Source organism: Hemiscyllium ocellatum, chromosome 12, assembly GCF_020745735.1.
Source record: "Hemiscyllium ocellatum isolate sHemOce1 chromosome 12, sHemOce1.pat.X.cur, whole genome shotgun sequence".
Classification (NCBI taxonomy): Eukaryota; Metazoa; Chordata; class Chondrichthyes; order Orectolobiformes; family Hemiscylliidae; genus Hemiscyllium; species Hemiscyllium ocellatum.
The window spans coordinates 62,917,794-62,945,437 of record NC_083412.1 but is presented as its reverse complement, the minus strand read 5'-3'; the positions used below and the strand labels follow the sequence as shown (position 1 = coordinate 62,945,437).

The following is a 27,644-nucleotide window of genomic DNA, read 5'->3' as shown; positions in this document are numbered from 1 at the left end:
ACTTCCAAGTGCCTATCCAATGCCCGCTTAAATGACCATAAAGAAGGAGAGTTCACCACTGATACGGGCAGGGCATTCCATGAACTCACAACCCGCTGTGTGAAGAATCTACCCCTAACATCTGTCCTATACCTACCACCCCTTAATTTAAAGCTATGTCCCCTAGTAACACCTGACTCCATTAGCGGTAAAAGGTTCTTAGTATCTACCCTATCTAAACCCCTAATCATCTTATACACTTCTATCAGATCTCCCCTAAACCTTCTCTTCTCCAATGAGAACAGCCCCAAGTGCCTCAGCCTTTCCTCATAAGATTTTCCTACCATTCCAGGCAACATCCTGGTAAACCTCCTCTGCACTCGTTCTAAAGCTTCCACATCCTTCCTATAGTATGGCGACCAAAACTGCACACAATACTCCAGATGAGGCCTCACCAGAGTCTTATACAACTGCAACATGACCTCAGGACTCCGGAACTCAATTCCTCTGCCAATAAAGCCCAGTACACCATATGCCTTCCTCACAGCACTATTTACCTGGGTGGCAACTTTCAGAGATCTGTGTACATGGACACCAAGATCCCTCTGCTCATCCACACTACCAAGTAGCCTACCATTAGCCCAGTAATCCATCATCTTGTTATTCCTACCAAAGTGAACGACTTCGCACTTAGCTACATTGAATTCCATTTGCCACATTTCCACCCAGCTCTGCAACTTATCTATATCCCGCTGTAACCTACCACTTCCTTCCTCACTATCCACAACTCCACCGACTTTTGTGTCATCCGCAAACTTGCTTACCCAGCTTTCAAGTCCTTCCTCTAGATCATTTATAAAGATAACAAAAAGCAATGGTCCCAAAACAGATCCTTGTGGTACACCGCTAGTAACTGCGCTCCAAGATGAACATAATCCATCAACTACTACCCTCTGTCTCCTTCCAGCCAGCCAATTCCTAATCCAAACCTCTAATGTATCCTCAATGCCATACCTCCGAAGTTTTAGCATTAGCCTACCATGGGGAACCTTATCGAACGCCTTACTAAAATCCATATACACAACATCTACTGCTTTACCCTCATCCACTTCCTTAGTCACCTTCTCAAAGAACTCAATAAGGTTTGTGAGGCACGAGAAGACTGGAGATGAGCTGAGCCAGCAGAACGCAGGTCATTGCTGAATCAGTCCCAACACGTGACACCATTTTGCTGATGATTGAGAGCAGGCTAATGTTATTAATGGCTGCTTTTAATTTATTTATGTGCAGGATAGCTTTGGGCAATTTGCATACAGCTAAGTATAAATTGATGTTGCAGCTGTACAGAAAGTGTTTGGCTAGATATGCATCTAGTTTTTTAGTGCCAGAGTGGGATAGTGTCAGTGTCCAGAATTTTTATTGCACTCAATATCTTCTGTCATTTCCTAATATCAAAGTCAATTAATCACCTTGTGCATTATCTTGATTGTCTTCTATGTGTCAATGCTTATCTGATGCTTTTACAGAATGCTGTGCCGTTGGTTGCATGAAAGCTACTCATGTAGTTCTGGGCATAGATTATATATTTCAATGTCTGGCAATAGATTGAGCTGATTTCTGACAGTCATTGGCAGGGGAGTGGCAAAGGTGGAAGAATGAATGTTTCCCTCCTGAGAGATGAATAGAAAGGACCACATACCAGAGAGGCACTGTCAGTTTCTTGAGACAATCCCCTGCTGTTATACGGATGCCTGAAGCTGATAATTTGGCTTGTCAGGATTATCTTTGGATAGATTTGCTGTCACTTCCCCTTGTACTACTCATCCATGGGACTTAATAGTATTAAATACTAAAGGATTAACCACTTCAACAGAAGAGGCACTTACGTGAGTACCGAAGAGAAGTTTATTACTTATTGTTAAGTAACCAACCTGCTAATTACACTATCACTAGGTTGGAGACATTGCTATCTCTTAAGAGATAGAAAAAATAGGTCTGTGCCATATAGCTGTCATGTGTAGAACTGACTATCAACTAATAACAAACTTCTCCCACAGGCAGTTATTTATATATGAGTGGGTTGAGCTAGTCAAAAGATGTCAAGCTAACCCATTCAGGCCAATTGTCTTACACAACATGTACCTCTATCCACTCCTGCCTCCAAATAAGCTGTGTTTTACACATTACACAATTGAAAGTCAAAACATCAAGTTTTCAAGATTCCACCAAGTCCTTTTTACTAATTTAATTGATCTGGACGTTTGAGGATTCTTCCATACTGTGGATGTACTGGGTTAGAGAATTGGTATGTTCCTGTGTTGCAGTAAGTTCAATGACCTGTGTTCCACAACCGTAGGTGCTATCTCTTCTCTTTGTTACCTCACACTTCTTTCTATCTCTGTCTTTGCACACACCTACCAAGGCTATTGGTCTATCTTTCTCACTGTTGCATACAGCATCTTCCTTCAGCGGCTCTTTATTCATCTCATTCTCCCAAACTACTAAAACATTCTGCCCTGTGTACTTCCTACTCACTCACTGGGGTCACCTTGTCACATTTTCTGCTCTTGTGTTGCTGTTACCAGCTTTTCCAGCCACATTCATCTCACTCAATTCCTCCTTGTGATTCATTGGATGGAATGTTATGACATCGAGATGAGAGGGCGAAGACAGGTGGCTGACATTCATGCTCTCGATCCTCTTCAACCCCATACAAGGAGAAAATACTTGTTGCAGAAGACTAGGACTACTTGTGTAGATGTTGAGCCCTCCAAGTCAAAGCAACCAAATAGACTTCATTGTGTTATATTGTGTTACATTCTAGCCCTAATGAACAACTAATGGCCTCTTTTCTCTAGTGCAGGCATCAGCAGCACCCACACAGCCTCCACCCCAAAAAGATCAGCTCTTCATCCAATCAGCTCTGCCTTCACCTCTGAGGAAGAAGTCGCAGATCCCTCGGGGATGTATTGGCAAGGCTTTCTCCTACACCGTCCATTAGCTCAAAGTGCTCCTCACTGTTGGACTTCCTTTCTAGATTAGCAGCATAATCAGGTGAGGATGTCACTGGTATATCTCCTCAGCTGGTCAAGGAAGAACCACCTAGGTCACTGGCACTCAGAGGGCTGCTGGAGATCTGTTATCTGCTCAGCCCCAAGCAAAGGTGATTCCATAAAGTCAACCATTAATAACCTTTGTGCAATCGCATAACCACTTCCGCCCCCACCAACGCCACTCACCTGCATTCTGCTGACATGCCCCCCACATATCCCACTGTCACCATTCCCGGCCCCCAGAACCCTGAGGGGAGCACCACCCCTGCTCATGACTCCACCCCCATTCCCCCCACCATCACACTCACTCCAGTTACTGGCTCTGCCCCCACACCAGATCCCAGCTCCCAGTCCTGCCGAGTTTTCACCATCCTTCCAGACCTTCCCCTCACTGAGGATGAACGATCAGTCCTCAGCAAAGGACTCACCTTCATCCCCCTCCGTCCACACATCAATGAATTTAATACACGCCGTGACATCGAACACTTCTTCTGCCGCCTCCGCCTCCGAGCTTACTTTCACTATCAGGACTCCCGACCACCTTCTGAGGACCCCTTCGCCCACCTCCAACACACTGCATCCACCTGGACACCCCGTGCTGGCCTATTATCCGCCCTCGACCTCTTCATTTCTAACTGCCGCCGGGACATTAACCGCCTCAACCTGTCGACCCCCCCTCTCCCACTCCAACCTCTCACCCTCACAATGCACAGCCCTCCAATCCCTCTGCTCCAATCCCAACCTCACCATCAAGCCAGCGGATAAAGGGGGCGCAGTGGTAGTCTGGCGCATTGACCTCTACACCGCTGAAGCCAAACGCCAACTCGAGGACACCTCTTCCTACCGCCCCCTCGAATATGACCCCCCCCCCCCCCCCCCATCACCAAGTCATCATCTCCCAGACCATACAGAACCTCATCACCTCAAGAGACCTCCCACCCACAGCTTCCAACCTCATAGTCCGGGAACCCCACACTACCCGGTTCTACCTTCTTCCCAATATCCACAAGCCTGACCAACATGGCCGACCCATTGTCTCAGCATGCTCCTACCCCACTGAACTCATCTCTACCTACCTCGATACTGTCCTATCCCACCTAGTCCAGGAACTCCCCACATACGTTCGAGACACCACCCATACCCTCCACCTCCTCCAAGACTTCCGTTTCCCCGGCCCCCAATGCCTCATCTTCACCATGGATATCCAATCCCTCTACACCTCCATCCACCATGACCAGGGCCTCCAAGCCCTCTATTTTTTCCTCTCCCGATGTCCCCAATAGTACCCTTCCACTGACACTCTCATTCGTTTGGCCGAACTGGTCCTCACCCTTAACAATTTCTCCTTCGAATCCTTCCACTTCCTCCGGACCAAAGGGGTAGCCATGGGCACACGTATGGGCCCCAGTTATGCCTGTCTCTTTGTTGGCTACATAGAACAGTCGATCTTCCATAATTACACCGGCACCATTCCCCACCTCTTCCTCCGCTACATTGATGACTGCATTGGCGCCACCTCATGCTCCCGGGAGGAGGTTGAGCAATTCATCAACTTCACCAGCACATTCCACTCTGACCTTAAATTTACCTGGATCATCTCTGACACCTCCCTCCCCTTCCTGGACCTCTCCATCTCCATTAATGACGACCGACTTGACACTGACATTTTTTACAAATGCACCGATTCCCACAGCTACCTGGATTACACCTCTTCCCACCCTAACTCTTGCAAAAATGCCATCCCGTATTCCCAATTCCTCCGCATCCGCCGTATCTTCTCCCAGGAGGACCAGTTCCACCATAGAACACACCAGATGGCCTCCTTCTTTAGAGACCGCAATTTCCCTTCCCACGTGGTTAAAAATGTCCTCCAACGCATCTCGTCCACATCCCGCACCTCCACCCTCAGACCCCACCCCTCCAACTGTAACAAGGACAGAACGCCCCTGGTGCTCACCTTCCACCCTACCAACCTTCGCATAAACCAAGTCATCCGCCGACATTTCCGCCACCTCCAAAAAGACCCCACCACCAGGGATATATTTCCCTCCCCACCCCTTTCCGCCTTTCGCAAAGACCGTTCCCTCTGTGACTACCTGATCAGGTCCACACCCCCCTACAACCCACCCTCCCATCTTGGCACCTTCCCCTGCCACTGCAGAAACTGCAAAACCTGCACCCACACCTCCTCCCTCACCTCCATCCAAGGCCCTAAAGGAGCCTTCTACATCCATCAAAGTTTTACCTGCACATCCACTAATATCATTTATTGTATCCGTTGCTCCCGATACGGTCTCCTTTACATTGGGGAGACTGCCTCCTAGCAGAGCGCACTAGGGAACATCTCCGGGACACCTGCACCAATCAACCACACCGCCCTGTGGCCCAACATTTCAACTCCTGCTCCCACTCTGCCGAGGACATGGAGGTTCTGGGCCTCCTTCACCACCGCTCCCTCACCACCAGACGCCTGGAGGAAGAACGCCTCATCTTCTGCTTCGGAACATTTCAACCTCAAGGCATCAATGCGGACTTCAACAGTTTCCTCATTTCCCCTTCCCCCACCTCACCCTAGTTCCAACTCTGCACTGTCCCCATGACTTGTCTTACCTGCCTACCTTCTTTTCCATCTATCCACTCCACCCTCCTCCCTGACCTATCACCTTCACCCCCTCCCCACTCACCTATTGTACTCCATGCTACTTTCTCCCCACCCCCACCCTCCTCTAGCTTATCTCTCCACGCTTCAGGCTCTCTGCTTTTATTCCTGATGAAGGGCTTTTGCTGCTCCTCGGATGCTGCCTGAACTGCTGTGCTCTTCCAGCATCACTAATCCAGAAACAGGGATAGTAGGCAGCCTTGTCAAAGACTTGGTGGTGATATTGAAGGTTGAAGGAGTCCACAGACATTATCAGTAGCCTGCTGGCTGCAGCTTGCACATTTCTAGCTGGTTCCATTGACAGGTCAGTGGCCACCATAATAAGCCAAATGCAGCAGAGTACCCAGTGCTGTCAAAAATACCCTCAGACCTGCACTCCATTGTTTAACCCTCTGTGTTCAGGATTGACAGGGCAACAGGGGACTCCTCACTGAAGAACAGGAAGGAAATCAAAAATGCTCAGAAAGTATATGTGGCACTGTTGTCATTTCATTGTGCATACAAATATATATGCATTGTAAAATCATCACATCTGATTGACTGTCTTTTTAGCAACAGGACCAATTTAAATGATTGGTCTGTCAGAGTTAAGCAGCTTCTTCAGACATCTCCAGGAAAACAGGAGTGATAGTTGTCAGGCATTGCTTATCTCTAAGACATATCCTGATAGAAACAGATTTCAGACAACCTTAAGCGCTTACATTCATGACTGCAATCAAGACATCTCACTTGGGAAATTGTTGAATGCCAAATTAATGTCAACACTTTGTAATAAGTCCTTGCCACCAAAGAGTGACCTGAAACAGCATCACAATTGAAGTGTCAGCGAGCACCATAGTGCAGCATAAAGTGCTGTTGTCTTCTGACTTTTTCTGATACCAGCTACAAAGATGTGGTGAGGTGTTCAGCTGATGTTGACTTCCACAGACGAAAAGTGGAGACGATCACGAGATATTGATGAATGAAGATGAGCATGAAGTATCAGAGAAACAACTGATGTGCTTCATCCATCAGGTAATCACCTGACTTTCAAATAGGGGATTGGTGGCATCTAGTTTGTCAACAATGACTCAAAGAATCAGACACTGCATAGAAACGAGGCAAGATAAGCTAATAATTAGATGCAAAAATGACTGCCATCTAGCCATTGAAACCGCAAGGGAAAATCAGACTTTTTCCCTTGATAGCAAGAATCTGATATTTTCATTCTCACCATATTCTCACTGTTGCTCCTACTGCTGAAGGGCTATGAAAATTGTGCCCAATGTTTTCTCCTAAGATATGGGAACTGATCTATGTTCCTTGGATGTAGAATGTACAACTGACCAACAGCAACCTAGAACTTTTTCCTCCTTCCGAAGACAATAAGAGTTAACCAGGTTTCAGGGCAACAGCCTCATACAAGAGGAAAGCAATGGCTAGTGGTATTATATCTCACTGTTCGGCCTGAGACCCAGGAAATGTTCTGTAGACCGGGTTCAAATCCCACCACAACAGAAGGAGAATTTTAATTTAATAAAGATCTGGAATTAAGAGCCTAATGATGACCATGAATCCATTGTTGATTGTTGGGAAAAACCCAACTGGTTTTCTATTGCCCTATGCGTAAGGAATATGCCATCCTTGCCTGATCTGACCTACATGTGACTCCAGACGCCAGCAATGTGGTTGATTCTTAACTACCCTCTGGGCTATTAGGTATGGGCACTCATACATGAAATAAATTTTAAAAAGTGACATGAGCCAATGTTTGGTCATGGTTATTACTAGGTGAGTTCTGACAGTGTGGTAAATTCAATCGTGTATGAAGCTAATGGTTAGTTGAGCATGGACTTATTAACTTTGATTGCTCACGTGAAGTAATTGAACTTGTTGTGGCATTACATCCAGGAATCTTGGGCTCAATTGCTGGAACTGACCTGTATGACTCATTATTCCCAGTGCCTTATAAATATGTTTCTGGAGTGCTTCCTGTCCAAATCCTTCACCAAAGCCTCTACTGAAGTGTTGAAAGCCTTTGAGCTTGCCTTCTGCTTGTTTTGCTATTCTGCTATGTTTGCCAGACCAGAGTTGTTTCCGAAAGATAGTCACCACCTACTCCAGCCACAATGCATCATCCTATTAACAGATACATGCTAGCTTTAAGTACTATTAGTTACTCATAATATTACCCCCTGCTGATGGATCAAGTCAATCAACATCATGGTTGATGATAGCTGGCCTTTGAAAAGAGCATGTAGCTAAAAGGTAAGTATGTAGCCAGCAGTGCAATCAACAAGTTTGGTTTAATGGCACAACGAGATCCCCAGGTCTGATTTTGATTGCTATAAAATATAGCCCCTAGAATTTAAATCTACCCCATACCTCCCCTGATTTTTATTGAAAGTACATGTAATGCAAATAAACCAAAGATAAATGCAATCATGAAAAGTTCCCCGAGTTTTTTTTTTGGTTAACCAGTCATAATTTTCGTCGGGCTACATCTGCTGACCATTTGTAGTCAATATTTATGAAATCCAGCCAATGCAATTAAAACATAATAGATATGTTGCCTACTTGAATTGATCTTTTCTAGCCAAATACCTCAGCAAGTTTAGACTGGTCAATTGACCTTTTAAAGTTATTTAATGATTAAATAAAAACCGAAAAAACTGTGGATGCTGTAAATCAGAAACAATAACAGAAATTGAGTGTCACTCGAACCAAAACATTAACTATGACTTCTCCCAACTAATGCTGCGAGATGTGCTGAGCTCTTCCAGCAATGTCTATTTTTGTATCTAATGATTAATCTAGCTTTGTCTTGATATTTTCTGCTTGCCGTTCATAACTATCTTAAAGACATACAATATCCAGAATAAGTTATGATTCACTGGCTGTCCCTGTATTTGATGGACATGTAGAAAATGTTTGACTTTTTAAAATGCTCTCTCAACTGTCTTTTGAATTTTATTTTAATCTTGCAAACATAGTAATACCTTTAACACTGTATTTTTAATTTTAAAAATTGATTTAGAGCATCATGTGAATCATAAATTTTTATCATGTCAGTGCCATAATATTTACTATATTGCTTTCAAACAAGAAGTTGATGTTAATTTACTTCTTAGCCAGATGGTTATGTTTGGTTCTGAAAAATAGCTTACACCTATGTCTTTCTGATTCTATGGCAATTCATAAAAAGGGATGCACTTATGAAATTTAGCACAATCAAATTTGTGGTGCTTTTTTTAAAGGACACAATTCTTTGATAATTTCTGAATAGATTTAAATTTCATTTGGTGTTTCTGAACTTGATTTTAAAACAATGTAACTTTAAAACAAAAAATACTCAAGCGATCTTACTTGCTTCAAACATTTATGAGTGTTTATCCCTTTCCTAACAAGGTCACATGAGTCTTCATTCTTCTTCAATCAGGAGGGTTGGAGGTTCCAAAAAGCACATGCTTTTATGATCAACTTGATGCAACTTCATGATTAATCAAAATCAGTAGGTTTATTGTCAGCAGAAATATAGAGAGAAGTTAAATCAGCACTGCTTAACCAAAATAAGAAACTATACTGCTGAGGGAAAGGGTCCAATGACACTTTCAGTTGCAATGGATCACTTTATTAGAGTGAAATATGTTTTCACTATGCAAATAACAACATACTCATATTTAGAACTGATTCATAAACTAACTTTTTGGCTGATACATTTCAGTAAATAAATGAAGTAAACTTCTGTATCCAGATACAATGTGTGCCCAGTAATCTGGTTGAGTAATATGAGAATCAGACAGTTCAAAGGTGTGGCTGCAAAAATACCATGTTGCAAAACAACAATACTACTGTAATTCCATATTCACTATTAATTAGAACAACTGTTTACTTGCTTAAAACATTAAAAGATCAATTCAAAAACATTCTAAACATTCCAAAACTAATTCCTGTATATTCAAAAGACTGGAAATGCTAATTAGATATGGAAAAATTCTTAAAATTTGTACAAATAAATCACTGATTAAGTGAGGAAGGTTCAGTTAGGTACAGAACTTTGATTAAGTAAGATAGACAACATTGTGTGGTAGATGGCATTTAAAAAATAAAAGTAAAATGGAAATGTCATTATAAGCACAAAGTATAAATGGCAGGGGATGCTATCTCTGTAAATTCACGTAAAAGTTTCTACTATATGATTATTAGTAAATGTAGATTTAAAGTTGCATTTATAAATGCAGCAATATTAGCAAAACAATTGTGACGTCAATACAATGAATATACAAGACTGCAGTAGTATATTTCACTGATCAATTCTGTTCTGCTGTCTTCCTTCAGTATATCACTTCCTTTGAACAGGTGAGCAGATACCACTTTATGTGCACCAAGTGAAAGAGGAAATAAAATTATGTAAATAAGCATAAATTCATGCCATGTTCATTCAATCACAGCAAGTGACAGCCACTATAACCTAATATATTTGGATTTTACCTGCATTGAGCTGTTTGCTTTTTCGAGGTGATCTAAGATGCCGTTGAAATGGGTCATTTGTACCATAAAGTTCAATAGTTCCCATGCTGAGTAGAGTGGTCTTTTGCATAAAGTCCACAATTGCCAAACCATTACAATTTCCAAATGCCACACTGCAGGAGAGGTACAAAGAAAAATGGTAATATTTTCAAACTGCACAAATAAATTAATTTATTTAGGATGATGCAGGCTCCTACGCCACAAAGATCACAAGGTCATTACAAATTCCAATTAAAGCCACCCTCCGCCCAAAACCTTGAAGTTTAAATGATGTCAACTCATTGATTTTTGTTTTCTTTGCGAGAGCCCTTTTCATCTGAATTTTCCAGTATCAGGCCTACATTTGTCTTTTGCACTTTAAACCTATCAGCTCTTGTTCCACTGTTACAACTTGATTACATGTTATTTTCTGGATTTATCATTTCCAAACCATATATTACTTTGGATACTTGTGAATAATTCTCAGATGTCTTCATTAAAGGCTAAACAGTCCAAATTATTCTAATCATTCCTTTGCACTCTAAAAATGGCAATTAATCTTGAGACTCTTTTTAGTTTTCAGCTTTTTAATGATTTGTGTCTTCATGACTTGAAATGGACAGTGCTATGTCCAGAGCACTGTAAGATTTGACCACAAATTCTCTGACTTTCAATATACTGTTTTGAGAATTTGGGACAGAGTTGCATCTTTGAGACAGACAGCAGGAGCTAGGAAAATTTCCACTTTCATGGGAAGTGCTAGCTCTGGAGATTCCAAGCTTTTTAATGGGGTGGGGGGAATGATTGAGGACAGTTAAGCAGGACATGCAATTCTGGAAACATTTCAGACGCTGCCATGGGGTTTGTTGGATTTGTAGATGGATGACTAAAAGGAACTGCTGGGAATTTGTCCCAGCTGTAGTAAAGAATAGAAAGGCCCTGCAGCATTTATCATCAGATCACCTCAACCTTGACATATTCTCAATGCTGAAAATGTGTAGCTGGAAAAGCATAGCAGGTCAGGCAGCATCCAAGGAGCAGGAGATTCGATGTTTCGGGCATAAGCCCTTCTTGCGTATGCCCGAAACGTCGAATCTCCTGCTCCTTGGATGCTGCCTGACCTGCTGCGCTTTTCCAGCAACACATTTTCAGCTCTGATCTCCAGCATCTGCAGACCTCACTTTTTCCTCGAAGATATTCTCAATGCCCTTACATGCCTCCCAAATAACCCCAATATTCTTCATGACCCCATGCCAAGAAATGAACCTGTTCCCAATCCCATGGTTCATCATTCCTCTTTGTGCCAAAGTAAGCATCTCCAAACATTTTCCAAGGACCCTCAGGCCCCATGAAAGCTCTGTCATGCAAACAAACTCCATTATCCTTCATGCCCATTTACCAATACTCACTGATTCAAGGTGATGGAACCTATAGTCAGAGTTGTATACATAAATATAAGCTTCGGAAAAAAAATATAATTCATTCATAATTTTTCACTATGGTCAAACAAACTCCCTTCTATTAAGGGACAGTGAAAGTGTTAATCGTTCAGATCCTTTAAATTTCAACACCTGAAAGACATTTGCAACATTTGTAATCAAAATTATGGGCTTAGGTTCTTCAATATTCTAATGGCTGTCTGGGTGGGCAGTTAAGAATACATAACGAGAGCCCAGCCAAGCATTAGAATATTGAAACAGGTGGTCCCAGGTTGGCTGAAAATTCTGACTGTCTGATCTCTAACAATTCACAATGATTGTTTACATAAGTCTGTTGTTTCAAGTATTTTGAAACTGAAACGTTAAAGGATGACTGACACTTTAACTGCCCTTTGGAAGAATGAACATTTTAAAAAATATAGTGAAAAGTTATGAATAAGTAATAAGGGTTCAGTGTTTCTATACAGTTTATACTTAGTGAATGGACACAGAAGTCCCATATCTTGACAAGGGATCCATGGGGAAGAGTTTCTGAATTCAAAAATGTTTCATCATGCAGACAATAATTCACAATAACTCTTATGTTTCAAGAACCACACCCCTTTAAAAACCTTGCCCCAACTTCATGAAAATTGAAGACAATCATGCCATATCTTTCTCTGTAATGAAGCTGTCCACGTTGGGAATGCCAAGTGCAGATTTATGATGCAAGCCAGCCAACACCCTTAAATCCCCATTGCAAATCCCAAAGCCTGGAGAATGAGAAAGGCACACAAAAATTGCGTCTGAGCTGCCAATTGTGAAGAGCTTCTGAATCAACTCAATGTGGCAAAAATGTCAACATTTGATTGATTTAGTTAATTGCTTGCTTGGAAACCTGGATGCCCATAAAACTCCTAGGTTTCTGAACCGTTTAATTATTACATAATTATCTATTTTTCATCTGATCACATTTATAAATGGATGTCATATTTACGAAGTACTGCCTTCTTAGCATTTTGCTTACACACTTATACAATTACAGACAAATTACAAATGTCATTTTTACAACCTCCAAATTAGATATTTTAACTTGACAAAATGTCCCATTTTTATACATGACATGTTGAAATGAAGTCAGATTTAATTTAGCTTTACAGTCAATTTGATGGAAGAATTGATTGTAGTTATTAGCATTACAATACTGAAAGAGAGAGCGAAGTGAGGTACTACAGGTATGTGTATTATGAACATTGCTGTTCTTGGATTATTTATATATTTGTGAAGTTTATGAGTGACACAAAACTTAGTAATGTAGTAAATAGTGAGCAATATAGTAGCAGATTTCAGGAGGACATAGACAAATTATTAAAATGTAAGTTACATGACAGATGCAATTTAATATGAGTAAATGCAGGTTGATCTATTTTGGGAGAAGCCCAGGGATAGCTAGTAGCATTTAAATGCTATGATTTTGATGAGAGTGCAAAAGCAGAAGAATCTTGAGCTGCACATTCACAAATCTTGAAAAGTGGCAGGTAAGTCAATAATTCAGTTACGAAAGCATATTGCATACTTGGTTGCTAAATGAGAACATCAAATATAAAAGCAAGGAAGTCATGCTAAACCTTTAGAAATCATTTGCCAGATGTCATCTTGAGGACAATCTATAATTCTGGGTATGACACTTCTAAGGGACAATGTCAAGGCCTTGCAGAAGGCACAGAAGAGTTTCCCAGGAAGTTGCCAGAATTGACAGATGCTCCAATTTTGATTAGAATATCTACAGACATGCTTCTTTATAACAGGAGGGTTATAAGGAGATCTAATAAAAGTATTTAAAATCATGAATCGATTTGAAAGAATAAATAAGAAGATATTGCTTTCAGTTGCAGCAGGGTAGGTAACCAGAAGATACAAGACTTATGGTAATCGACAAAAGAATCAAAAGAGACATGAGGAAACAAGCAGTGATTTATCATAATTTAGAATGCATGCCTCAATGTATTAGAAGCAGATTCAATAACACTTTTCAAAAGGGAATCAGATAACCACTTGAATTTGGCAATTTTGCAAGTTTTTGAGGAAACAGTAGGAGAGTGGGACTAAAAAATAGCTGGCTCAGACAAGAATGGTCTCCTTCTGTGCTATATCACCATAAGATTTCCATCAAAATTTCTCTGCATTAATAGTAATAGAGTCCCTATTGGAATTTTAGATGATTACAACATCCACCAATTAGAAGTATTCTGTTTAATAGCTGTGGAATCTTAAAGAATAACAGAGTGCACAGTCACTTTGGTGAAAATCTAAGATCAGATTATCAAACTGAGGGAAAGTGGCATTATCTTCAAAACTTAAAAGAGGAACTCAGATATTGACTGGAGACCCACAGGCCAATAAAAAATTCCTGTCAGCCACTGATTTTTTGCTACTCATTGATCTTTCCTTTTAAATTTAGTCAAGGGTTGCGAATATTGTTGGCTGGGTCAGAATTTATTGCCCATTCCTAACTGTCCTTGAGCAGGCGCTAGTGAGCCACCTTCTTGAACCGTTGTGATCCAGGGGAGTTAAGTATACTCATAGCACAGTTCACAAAGGTGTATCAGAATTTCGAACTTGCAACAGTGAAGGAACTGCATTATACTTCCAGGCCAGGATGATGATTGGTTAGATAGGAATTTGCAGGTGGTCTTCCCGTGTATTCGTTGTCCTTGACTTGTAGCTCATTGAGATCTCGGTTTGGAAGATGCTGTCGACGGAGCTCTGGCAAGTTGCAAATGGTGCAGACCCACTACCATCACTGTATGTTGGTCATGGAAGGAGTCAGTGTTAAAGGTGGTGAATGGGAAGGCAATCATCTTTATCTTGGATGGAGTCAAATTTCTTGAGTGTTTTGAAACTCCCCTTTTCCTGGTAAGTGAAGAATATTCCATCATATTCCATACTTCAATTTTGTAGATGGTGGTCAGACTTTGTGGATTTAGGAGGTGAGTTATTTGTTGTGGATTTCCTTCCTTGAGCTTGCTGTTGTGGCCATGGAATTTAAACGGCTGGTCCAGTTAATTTGCTGTTCAATAGCGAGTCCCAAGCTGTTGATAGTGAGGGATTCAATGATGGTAATGCCATTGAATATCAAGGGGAGATGGTCACGTTTTCTCTTGTTGGAGATGGTTAATTATTTTAAAGATTAGGAATCTTTGCCTCTGGGAGTCTTGCTTAAGGAAATTAGTTTAGGTTTGAACAATTAAAATTGTTTGTATGCACAAGTTGCTGTTTTCATAAATGAGTGTTTAACAATGATATGTATTTTGCAGCAGTTTAAGTGCAGTTATGAAGGTATATGGTTTTCAATAGTTCAGAGGGCACAGAAAATAAATCTTGAAGCTGAAAAACCATTATTTACAACCTGGCTAAGCAGACTACTTGACATAGTTATTTTAAAAATCTGTTCTAAATCTTTGAAGAAGTATAAAGTGGTTTGGGTTTATGGAAAAATACAATTGTGAACTCAAGAAGAAGGTTAACTTAATAACATCATCCATTTTATGTGCATCTTATGGAATGTAGTAAAGTGAAGTTGGGCAAACAAGTGACACTTCTACTGTTCTTGCATAATGAAGTCAGAAGTCACATGACCCCAGGTTATTGTCCAACAGGTTTATATGAAATCACAAGCTTTCGGAGCATAGTCCCTTTATCAGGTGAAGTGACGAAGGGGCTACATTTCGAAAGCTTGTGATTTCACATAAACCTATTGTACTATAACCTGGTGTTGTGTGAATTCTGACTTTGTCCACCTCAGTCCAACACTGACATCTCCACATCATGGCGTTCATAATGAAGAAAATTAAAGTGTTGAACATTCTGAACAACACATAAGACACCTGTTAATACAGCCAAGATAGTAGTGTTAACCTGGAATGTGCATGAGCCAGAAGATTGTGTTCTGGTGTGTTTGATTGCCATTGGCAATGCTGAGCCTCTGTAGGAGCTTGGAAAGATGACAAAGCTCTGCAACACATGTCCTGCTGGGCTAAAACCTTTAGAAGCAGTAGTACTGTCTTATCGGCAGTTAACAAACAAAGCTTTCTTGACAGAGTTGGTGCCATGCCAGGTACAACAAATGTGGCTTAGATATCTCATTCCTTTAGAATTTCTTTCCTCATGTTTTCCTATTTTAACAATGAACTAATATATTTTGGGTATATCCAAATCAAACCTAAATTGACGTTACCTTCATTTGCTGTCCTCATTGGATTATGCAGCTTCTACAAAGAGGCCTTGTGGCTTTCTGAGCTCCTGTGAAAGATGGTAGAGGAAGAGCTCCATTTTCCCATCTGCTCCTGTCCTGCTGTAGCCCTGCAAATGATTTACTTACAGTCTGCTTTCCAGTGACTTAATGGGAAACAATGGTGTTTTCTTTATTTTGTTGGGGTATTTAAATCTAAGCTTACAACAATGAATTAATAAAAATTCTTCCCCATAAAATGAGTCCACAAAATACTCATGCAAAAATTAAAGCAAGTTTGATTAAAACATTACATGAAAATATTTGTTTAAATATTATATATTACATAGAATATACAGCACAGAAACAGGCCATTTGCCTCAACCAGCTCATGCTGGCATTTAGGGTCTAGTTAACAGTTCTCTCATCTTTCCTTTTCCAAATCAATCAGCACAACTTTCTATTACATTCTCTCTCATAAGCTTGTCTTATCTCCCCTTAAATGCATTTAGACAGGTTGTTCAACATATGGCCCTCAGGACAGAGTCTACTTTTTAAAATCTGACTTGACGACTTTTCATAAACCTGTGTTGACTGGTATAGAAAAATTAAGCTCAAGTAAATGTTAGATTTTTATTCTTCCTCGTTAAATCTAACTGCTGAGTTATCACGCTATAAATTTCAAAGTTCTTAATTTCAGCATCAATATATACCTGATGTTTATCCTCAACAGCGGCCCTCAATAATACTTACCTAAACAAAGATGCCAAATCCCTTGGTTATTGAAAAATGAAAATTAACATTGAATGTCAATTCTTCAAAGGCTATTGAACTGTTAATTTTTCAATTGAATTTCGTCATTTTTTTTCAGTTATTGAAACATATTGTGTCTGTTTTGTAAAAAGAACATAGCTGTTTTCAAGTGATATTACTCTATAACAGCCTAACAGGTGACTTAAGAATCAATTGAGCAAACTCGCTGAAACAAAACATTAGCGGGTAAGAATTTTTCTTCAAAGCTTCAAGCAACCAAGATAATATTTAAGAAATATATAAAACAACAGCCAAGAGAGAGAAATTGTTGTTGAATGAAGAATTTGTGAAAGATTACTTGGGCATATTTACATCTGTTCTGATAAAAAGTCAGTGATAGAGAAACCAGCTTTTTACGTCACATCATTGTTTGCATTCTTACAATCATATATGTTCAAAATTTAAAATTCACTGATCAAAAGACTGAATATCTGTCATTTTTAGCACCCAATGAAAGAGAAGAAATGAATGATACAGTTCAACTGGCAAATCTTGTACGAGAACATGTTCAAAACCGTTGAAGAAGTGTGACCAATCAAAGGCACAACAAAAGGACAAGACACTTTCAATGAATAAACTGAGTCTTGGTGAAATTCAGTCTTTTTGAGGACAAAGTTTATGAATTAACTAATGTTGGAGCTTCTGCGATGTGAAGTAAGCACAATGAACTTGCTCGTCCAATGCTTAGATCAATGCTTTGTAAGTCATCACACCTCACTACATCATTCACCTAGTACAGCTGTGAACAAAGGGCTTGGCATGAGACATAGGATAGAAAAGGCCATTTCTACATGCAAGTTCCAATTTAATAATGCCAGCAAGAATGCATGCTAAACCAATAAAAGTATTCTGCTTTGATTGACAGCTTGAGAGATGAACTCAAAAAATTGTAGATTTCTGGGAATGCTGTGATGAACTGAAACTATTTGGAATAATGACACTGATGCTCATGACATATTACAAATGGACCTTACTTGATCTGAAAGGACAGAGACATGAAGATAGCTTTTGTAGAGCATGATCTTCTAACATTTGATAGTCAACATCTTCTTTCAGAATCTTATGCAAATCTATCAAAACATACCTTTCAGTTCACAGCAATGTTTGGCAGCACAAAATGCTGTGAACAGCCTTTTTCAAGAATTTAAAACTGAAAAGCAAAATCAAGATCACCCAAGACAGATGGACATCAACTGGAATACTTTACATCACCATATAAAGTGTGTGAGCAGATGGATTACTGGTGCAAGCAAAACAATGCCAGCTATCTCACTAAATAAGTCCTCAGTATAATGATAAGAATGAAAGTTTATAATCTCTCTTGAAGGTTGTTCATAAAAATGTACATTTTTTCACTGTTTGATTAATAGCAAGATAAATTTATAATGCCTTATGTTTACAAAATTTGCTCACTAAGCCAATGAGTAAGAAAACTATTGAAATGCAAAACTGTTTGGACAGCTCTGATCTAGAATAGTCACTCTAGCCATCCTGTAGTAGGGAGTTTCACCTATTCACCACTCTTTGAATAAAGGTATTCTGAATATTTCCCCGTTGGATTTCTTGATTACTGCCTTATATTGATGGCCTGCAATTACATTTGATCTCACAAGTGGGCTCATTGTCTTTTGATACAGTGTATCAAAACTTTCACAGTTTTAAAGACTGTTATGGTCAGCCCACAGTCTTACTTTTTTTCATGAGAAGAGATGAGCTTATTTATTTAATTGTGTATATATACTCTCTCATTTCTGTTAATCTCCTTGTAAATGCACACTGCACCTTCTTCGGTATTTCTTTTGCCTTGTTATAACATGGCAACTGAATGAGAACAAAATAACCTTGATTTACAGAGGAACCTTGATTATCTGAATGACATAGGCAGGGAGTATTTTATAATTCAGATAATCAAATGTTTGGATAATCGGATGTGGATAACACAATTTAGCCAACCATGGGGACCTTGCGATCTTGCCAGATAATCCGAAATTTGGATAATTGAATGCTGGATAATCGAGGTTCCTCTGTATATGGTGCCTTTCCCAACTTTAGTATCAACAAAAATGTTTTGCATCTTTTTCTTAAAATTTGTGAAATGGATAAAACACAGCAGTCAAATCAGACAAATTCCACACATCAACATCCAGATAATAACCAGACAATGTGGTTTTAATGATAATGTTTAAGCAATAAGTATTGGCAGGGACAATATGGAAAACTACCCTGTCCTTCTTTGACACCTTCTATGGTGTCTTTAATATCCATCTGAGAGGGCAGAGAGTTTAATGTCTCATCCAAAGGACAGTACCTTCAGCGGTGCAACTCTTCCTCAGTATTGCATGTAAGTATCAGCCTTGACTATATGCTCAAATCTCTGGAGAAAATTCAAAGAACTCAATGGCTTCAAGTTTCCCTTGAAGTTATTCAAAAATAGACATTGTAAAAAGAATTGCAACTCCAGTGAAAAACCCAGAGAATTATGTAATGCATGCATTTATAATTCTGTATGAATTCTGACTTTAATAAGGCAAGGGTTGACATACAACCTTTTGACACACAAAATGCAGTGAGATGGAAAATTATGGGCATAAAAGCGTAAGTGTAATTGTCTAATTCTTCTGAATCAATAGAATTGGTGCCCTATAATGTCAAAGCTAACGTCAATTCAAGATATGCAAAATGTATTATATAAATAATAAAGTACAGTATTGCAAGCATCTGAAATATAGGGACCATGTCATAAACAAATCTGGATTTACTAAATACTGTATTTGATGAGATATATTAGCGTTGATTTAAATCCATTTTCTTATATATCACCGACTGTACAAACATTAATCTGTATAAGCCTTGAATACTGATGATGACAGAAGTTTCACTGAAGTACACATTTGTTCATACACTCTTGAAATTGTTTGTACAATTGTAAAACATGAACAAAAAAAGAATCGAATAAACAAAGAACTAGCAATCTTAATCTAATCAACTGAATATCTCCTTTTTTACCATTGTGCAAAAACTACATGAAAACTACATGTTTGAACACCTGGCCAAACATCTGGATTACTGTTGGTGAATGGTTATACTTTTCCAAAGGAAGAAGTCTGTGTTACTTACAGGCCATAGGCAGAGCTCACTGCTAAGCTGGTGATTTGTTGAGGTGGTTCTCCATCGACCCAGACCATCTGAATGACAAGATCAGCTTGGTACCCTGGAGCCATTCTGACAGGTCGGGTTTTGACCCTTTAATGAAAAATCAAGATTATAGTGTTATGGACCAGGCCAGATCACCTCAAAACATTTTAAGAAGGTAACCCATAACCTAGCTTTTCTAGTTGTTTTATGCAGATGTAAGGTGAATATTCCAGGAGCGATACAGGTGGTCAAACCACTAAGTTTTAAACAACACAGAATTTATTTACAAAGCACAAATCATGAGTGTAATAAAATTTGTGTGGACTTCCTAGAACACTTGTGAAGATCAATACCATCTAGGTCAAAGTACTTGATCAGCACTCCCTCCATCACTAATGGACTATCAGCAGTGTGTACTACATTCAAGAAGCAATGAAAGAACTCACAAGACTCCTTGCAGGCATCTACTAAATCTGAAGTAGGATTGGGATGAGAAGCAAAAGCATGTGATTCCCTGGCTACATGCGAATGGACAAAATCCATTCACTAGAATCTGATGAATGGGATGTCATCCAGTTTGTCAACAGCAGATAATCATTTGGGATTAAAGGTGTGATTCACTTTGTAAAGGGCTGTGGAGAAGGTAAGTAGAAACAACTTAGAATCATCGAAGACAAACAGAATACTATTTGTAAATAAAAACCCCAAAGAACTGCAGATGCTATAAATCAGAATCAAAAAAAAAGTTGCTGGAAAAGCTCAGCAGATCTGGCAGAACTTGTGAAGAGAAATCAGAGTAAACGTTTTGAGTCCAGTGAGGTTAAGTCCTGAGGAAGGGTCACTGGACCCAAAATGTTAACTCTGATTTCTCTTTAGAGATGCTGCCGGACCTGCTGAGTTTTTCCAGCAACTTCTGTTTTTTGTTTCAGAATACTATTTGTAACATTCATTCGGGCAGTTTTGATATTACAGCAGGGGCACAGGGATTCAAACAAAGATTTGAAAGAGTTGACGCAGAAACTGGCTGTTCAACCAATTAAGCCTGTAACAGAATGTTTTGAAGAGTAATCCAATTGGTTGACTCTTCTAAATTTTTTTCCCATATCTCTGCAACTATTTCTCCTTTAATTAAGTGTTCAGATCCATTTTGAAGGCTACTACTGTGCCTGTTAGGTTGACAAGTACAGTGTATTCCAATTTGCAACCATCCAGTGTGTGTATTTTGCATATCATCTCTGGTCCTTTTGCCACTGACAAGTGTTTTCTTGTCTACTGCATCACAGGGAACTCCTTTTGGCAGCAATTTCAATCTAGTTATCTTTGGTTATGAATGAACAAAATCAGCCATTTGTAACTCATCACAATGTGCATTGAACGAGCAATCTCATTCAGTCAAACTACAAACTTATTATGCTGCAAGATTGGCTGTTGAAGTTAAGGAGCAACGTGATTATACAAAAGGAACTATATCTTTTATCTAACCTATGGTGTCCTTAGTGTACTGTTTTTCACTGGGGCCCTAAAGCATCCAGATTAATGCATATAACAGTAGTAATATTTTATGCTCCAAAGTACAGCCACTTTTTTGACCTATATATGGGGTAAATGCTGCTAGCTCGAGTAATAAATTCACATGTAAAGGTGTAGCAACAGAGCATGTTACAGCAACTATGATTATAGGGGCATTCCAAGTAGAGTTTTCACCTCCATTACACAGGGTCTGGTGACCTATATGTCCTTCCATCATTTACATTGAGAGTATTGCAATGTTGAACCCCAACCCAACATGCAAATTGTGATTGAGGAAGCTCAATAATTTTATTGTTAGTTGTAAGCATTATCTGCAAATGTGTTGCTGGTCAAAGCACAGCAGGTTAGGCAGCATCTCAGGAATAGAGAATTCGACGTTTCGAGCATAAGCCCTTCATCAGGAATAAGAGAGAGAGAGCCAAGCCGGCTGAGATAAAAGGTAGGGAGGAGGGACTAGGGGGAGGGGCGATGGAGGTGGATAGGTGGAAGGAGGTCAAGGTGAGGGTGATAGGCCGGAGTGGGGTGGGGGCGGAGAGGTCAGGAAGAGGATTGCAGGTTAGGAGGGCGGTGCTGAGTTGAGGGAACCGACTGAGACAAGGTGGGGGGAGGGGAAATGAGGAAGCTGGAGAAATCTGAATTCATACCTTGTGGTTGGAGGGTTCCCAGGCGGAAGATGAGGCGCTCCTCCTCCAGCTGTCGTGTAGTTGTGTTCTGCCGGTGGAGGAGTCCAAGGACCTGCATGTCCTCGGTGGAGTGGGAGGGGGAGTTAAAGTGTTGAGCCACGGGGTGATTGGGTTGGTTGGTTCGGGCGGCCCAGAGGTGTTCTCTGAAGCGTTCCGCAAGTAAGCGGCCTGTCAGTAAGCATTATCTGACAAGCTGTATGCAGTTAGGTATCCAAGCTTAATAGTAGCAGTATGGTCAGTGCAGATAGGATGATGGACCGGTGATGCTGTCATGCAGATGCTGCATTGGTCTAAAACTTCTGGGGCAAATGTTTTCAAGCTGAAGTGGGGATGGGAACATGTCCAACTCACGCTGTGTGACATAAGATGGCCTGTTGCAGAAAATTCTGGACGTTTGTTCAATGTACAAGATTGATTTTGTAAAGGTGTAGCAACAGAGCATGTTGCAGCAACTGTGATTATAGGGGCATTCAAGTAGAGTTTTCACCTCCATTTCACAGGGTCTGGAGACCTATATGTTCTTCCATCATTTACACTGAGAGCATTGCAATGCTGAAACCCAACCCAACAAAGAAATTGTGATGAGTTACAAATGGCTGGAATAAACTTGATTTTGTTGTTCAAAGAACTTTTGGAGATAAATGGGAGGAGGGTGCACCTGGGGGAAGGTAGCTAGAAATGCAGTAAGTAAATGAAGGTGGGGGGGGGGGTGATTAGGCCGATTAACCTAACCTCGGTTATAGGTAAAGTTCTAGAATCTATTGTGAAGGATGAGATTTCTAAATTCTTGGAAGTGCAGGGTTGGATTAGAACAAGTCAGCATGGATTTAGTAAGGGGAGGCCATGCCTGACAAACCTGTTAGAATTCTTGAAGAAGTAACAAGTAGGTAAGACGAGGGAAACCTGATGGATGTTACCTACCTAGACTTTCAAAAGGTCCTTGATAAGGTGCCTCACGGGAGGCTGCTGAGTAAGGCGAGGGCCCATGGTGTTCAAGGTGAGCTATTGGCGTGGATTGAGGATTGGCTGTCTGACAGAAGGCAGAGAGTTGGGATCAAAGGTTCTTTTTCAGAATGGCAGCTAGTGACAAGTGGTGTCCTGCAGGGTTTAGTGTTGGGGCCACAGCTGTTCACTTTATATATTAATGATCTGGATGAAGGGACTGGGGCCATTCTTGTGAAGTTTGCCAATGATACAAAGTAGGCGGACAGGCAGGTAGTTCTGAGGAGGCGGGGAGGCTGCAGAAAGGTTTAGACAGTTTAGGAGAGTGGTCCAAGAAATGGCTGATGAAATTCCATGTGAGCAAATGCGAGGTCTCTCACTTCGGAAAAAAAATATACAGGGACGGACTATTTTCTAAACGGTGAGAAAATTCCTAAAGCCAAAATACAAAGTGATCTGGGAGTGCGAGAGCAAGATTCTCTAAAGATTGACATGCAGGTTGAGTCCATGGTTAAGAAAGCAAATGTAATGTTGTCATTTATCTCAAGAGGTTTGGAATGTAAAAGCAGTGATGTGCTACTGAGACTTTATAAAGCTCTGGTTAGGCCCCATTTAGAATAATGTGTCCAATTCTGGGCCCCACACCTCAGGAAGGACATACTGGCACTGGAGCATGTCTAGCAGAGATTCACATGGATGATCCCTGGAATGGTAAGCCTAACATATGATGAATGGCTGAAGATCCTGGCATTGTATTCATTAGAGTTTAGAAGATTGAGCAGAGATCTGATAGAAACTTACAAAATAATGCATGACTTAGAAAGGGTGGGCACTGGGAAATTGTTTCCGTTGGGTGGGGATATTAGGACTTGTGGGCACAGCCTTAGAATTACAGGGGGTCAATTTAGAACAGAAATGAGGAGACATTTCTTCAGCCAGAGAGTGGTGGGCCTGTGGAATTCATCACCACGAAGCGCAGTAGAGGCCAGGACATTAAATGACTTCAAGGTAGAGATTGATAAATTCTTAATCTCACAAGGAATTAAGGGATATGGGGAGAGCACAGGTAGATGGTGTTGAAATGCCCATTAGCCATGATTGAATGGTGGAGGGGACTTGATAGGCCAAATGGCCTTACTTCCACTCCAATGTCTTATAGTCTTATGGTCTTATGATAGTGATAGGTCAGAATGAAGGGTGGAGCAGAAAGGTGGGAAGGAAGATGGACAGGTAGGACAATTCAAGAAGGCGGTGCCAAGTTGGAAGGTTGGATCTGGGATAAGCTGGGGGAAAGGGCGATCAGGAAACTGGTGAAACATTCATGATGAAGAGCTTATGGTTGAAACGGCAACTCTCCTGCTCCTTGGATGCTGTCTGACCTGCTATGCTTTTCCAGCACCACACATTTTGACTCTGATCGCCAGCAACTGCACTTCCTCCCAACCGAGAAAGGAAACCATTCTACTTTTAATCATTTACTTGGACACAGAGATACTGAACATTCTACACCATTGTACGAAATGCAAACTTGTTTGCCTTGAATGGGAAGGCCTTCACACGATCAGCAACACCTTAACCTACACCCATCTAAGAGAAATAATGGACATTCAAAACTATTGGAAACTTACTCATTTTAATTGGAGAACCATTCACGTGTCATCTAATACTCAGGTAGCTCATTGAGCCCTGAGAGGAGGAATGACAGCTCAGTGATCAAATCCAGATTTGACAGGAGATAAGAGAAACCCACAGTCAGTATAACTGGGGGACCCTGATCTCTGGTTTATATTCAGCAAGCGATCCAGGCAGCATCAAGAGAATCAGCCACTGCCAGTGACAGACTCAGGAAAAGGAGAGCGAGCAATCTTCTCATCCATGAACCTCCATGTACTGATGTGAAGTGACTGGAAAGCTGAGGGACCAACTGGGGGCAGCACAAGCAACATCCACCACTGTCCAAGCCAACAGAAGCCACTTCAGGGGTGAACATAAAGTCATTAGGACCCTCTGTCCCAGCTCAGGAAGATAGGGTAGGAAGGGCAGGCTTCGGGGCCAACGGTGCAGAGCACTCCCCAGGGAAGGGAAACAGAGCAGGACCTCAAGATTCAGGTTTACTGTCTCTCTCTTCTCCCCTGTCACCCAATAATTAATAGCTCTCTGTAATTCAAAACTCTCTGTACCAAGTTGGCGCTGCAAGAGTTAACTGGGATGTTAGTAGCTGTCAGACAAGTCTCATTTCACTTGATACATATATTATTTTTTTCCCCAAAAACTCATTTTCTTGTCAGCAATTGTACATAGTCTCAATTTTACTTAATAAACTCAGAATTTTCTTTGCGTCTGAAGCATCTGCTTCCTGTGTTTTTCACCACATATATCTCACTACACAAGCCGAAAATCAGAACCAGGGAGCTTTTGTATAATAAGCCAACCAGCACTCCCTTTAGAATGGTGACCACAAAGGCAAGGGAGTGAATGTAGTGCTCGGGGGAGGCAGGAACAATGGTAGGTGGAAGAACGATTCATGGAAGTGGAGCAAGTGGGGGAGATCAACAGTTGCGATGATTATAGAAGTGGCCATGTTGCTCCTGTTCTCATTGGATAACAGACTATACAAGGCCCTGTCTGCGGACAGTAAATGGGGATGTAATACCTTGGCAGCTGTCCAGCAAGAAATTCTGCAGGCAATGGGATTAAACAATGGGAGTCCATTTTCCCGTGTGGAGAACATCTTACAGGTGACAGGAAAACGTCCGCAGGCCTTTACTGACAGGCTGTGGCCCTTATATGAGATTGCCTGCGGAGGGAACCTGGAAAGGGATAACCTTAGAGGCGATGGCTAGGCTCGTTGTCTCTGCACCCTGGTGGTCAACAGCTTACCGAGGTTGCGTGCCAAGGCTGAACTTTGGTTTGACCCTAAGGACCCTCAAATCACAAAGGAATCCTTGGAAAGACAGTTCGGGGAAGAGAAAAAGCCCAAGGGAATGATCTTTGAGATCAAGCCCTTCCAGGGTAAGAAGGAATGGCAACAGGAGAGAAGTAGCCCTCCCAATTGGAAGGGTATGTTTTGCGTGCAGAAAGGATTGCCTCAATCCCCAGAGGAAGAGGGAGGGACAGGATTCCTCAATGGCCACCTGAGAATCAAGTTCTGTCTCACAGAGACCCTCAGGCATTATGGAGGGGTTCATGGAAGCACTCAGGGCTGTCCTGGAGTGGGGGAGGGTGGAGTAGCAGTAGCAAAGGGCGTAGGAGCCCCAAGTGCCTCACTCAACAGCAACTCCGAGCTGGAAGGGTTCAGAGCTGAGGACCTGGCAGTCCTCAGTGAACTGGCTAACCAGAGGCTAACCAGAAGGTCAGATCAGGATGGTCTGATCCCTGGGGATGGGTGGCACTGTACAGTTTGAGTTGTGTATATAGAACTGTTTTGGAACTACCTTGCTTTTATTTGATGTGCCATGGTTTGGGCAAATTTTAGAGTTTCATGCCATTTTATAGGTTTAAGTTTGGGTAATGTTGAGCCGAGCCTGGGAAGGGCTGAAGGGTGAGGCAATGTTTGTGTTGTGTCTTACAGGATGGAACCTTCAGAAATGGAGCGAGTGCTGATGCTGGTCACTCTGATCGAAGTCAGCACAGGACACAGGACCAGGAGGAATCCCTGGTCTATGGATGCTCAGGGGGGATGGGAACCCAACGTCAGCACCAGCAGTAGCACACCTGGCACTGTCTCCTGCTCTTACCAGGGAATGAGGCCAGGGTGGCTTGGGTTGAATTTCATTCAGTACTTCAGTCCCACTGGGTTCACCTATGTTGGGGGAGTGGGGAAGGGCATCCATTCCATGCCTGAGGATAAAAATAGCAGCTTCCTGGGTTAGGGTGGCAGAAATTAAACAAGTATGTCTCAGTTGCATCTGGGATATTTTTCAGGTTGGCACTGGAGGCTCAGGAAACTGAGCAGAGATACTGACTGGGAGCGACTGGACCAATGATGCTTACCGGGTGATCATGGGGACCCAGGGAGGGGTGAGCATCTGCTGGGATAAATAGTGGGTGTCTGATCAGGGAATCTGTGTCTGTATGTGGGGGTCAGAAAGGATCTGTCCAGCAGGGGTGTCCATTGCTTTCAGCTGACAATGGCAGAACAACAGGGATGGTATCCCTTGGGATAAGGGAATGGACTCCTGCAGAGTCCCTAAACCCCTCTACCACCCTTAATGTCACTGAACTCAGTGTGCTTCCCAGGAAGCCCCTGCCTACCTGCCCTCCTATCCTAATTCACATAGACAGGTGTCCCCCCACCACCGAGACCCCCGGGAGCGGCCTAGTTCTAATCCCAACTGACAGATTGCTATATTGGGGCGTGCACTATGCCATTGTGTCAGTAATACTGAATTTAACAGAAGTCCACTTTCCCGAATGGTGCCCAAGGGAAACCGAGCAGCTGTACCAGGCCTTGCTCTGGGAAATGTTCTGTAGGTTTTCTGAACTTGATTTTGGGGAAACAGACCTATATGCTTTCACTAGAGAGAACATTGACCAGTTAGGTGTGGGAGGACAGAGAAGGGGGATCTGGAATGATTTGGCCACAGGATATAATACAGGGTCATCAGTCCTTAAAGGCATGAATGACATTTAGCTAGCCCTGCAGATTAAGGGTTTGAAGGACCAACTCTGCAAGATTTTGGTGGAGAAGAACACAATGGTGGGGACAGGACT

At 41.5% G+C, this 27,644-nt stretch overlaps 1 protein-coding gene across 1 annotated transcript in view; it reads right to left on the bottom strand.

Moving 5' to 3' along the window:
• Window positions 1–27,644, bottom strand: part of stxbp5l (syntaxin binding protein 5L) — a 512,076-nt gene that overhangs the window by 133,228 nt on the left and 351,204 nt on the right. The window contains exons 17-18 of the mRNA XM_060832791.1: window positions 19,759–19,884; window positions 10,162–10,313 (exon numbers count right to left, since the gene is read on the bottom strand). Coding sequence (XP_060688774.1) covers window positions 10,162–10,313; window positions 19,759–19,884 — 278 coding nt within the window. The remainder of the gene's footprint in view (window positions 1–10,161; window positions 10,314–19,758; window positions 19,885–27,644) is intronic.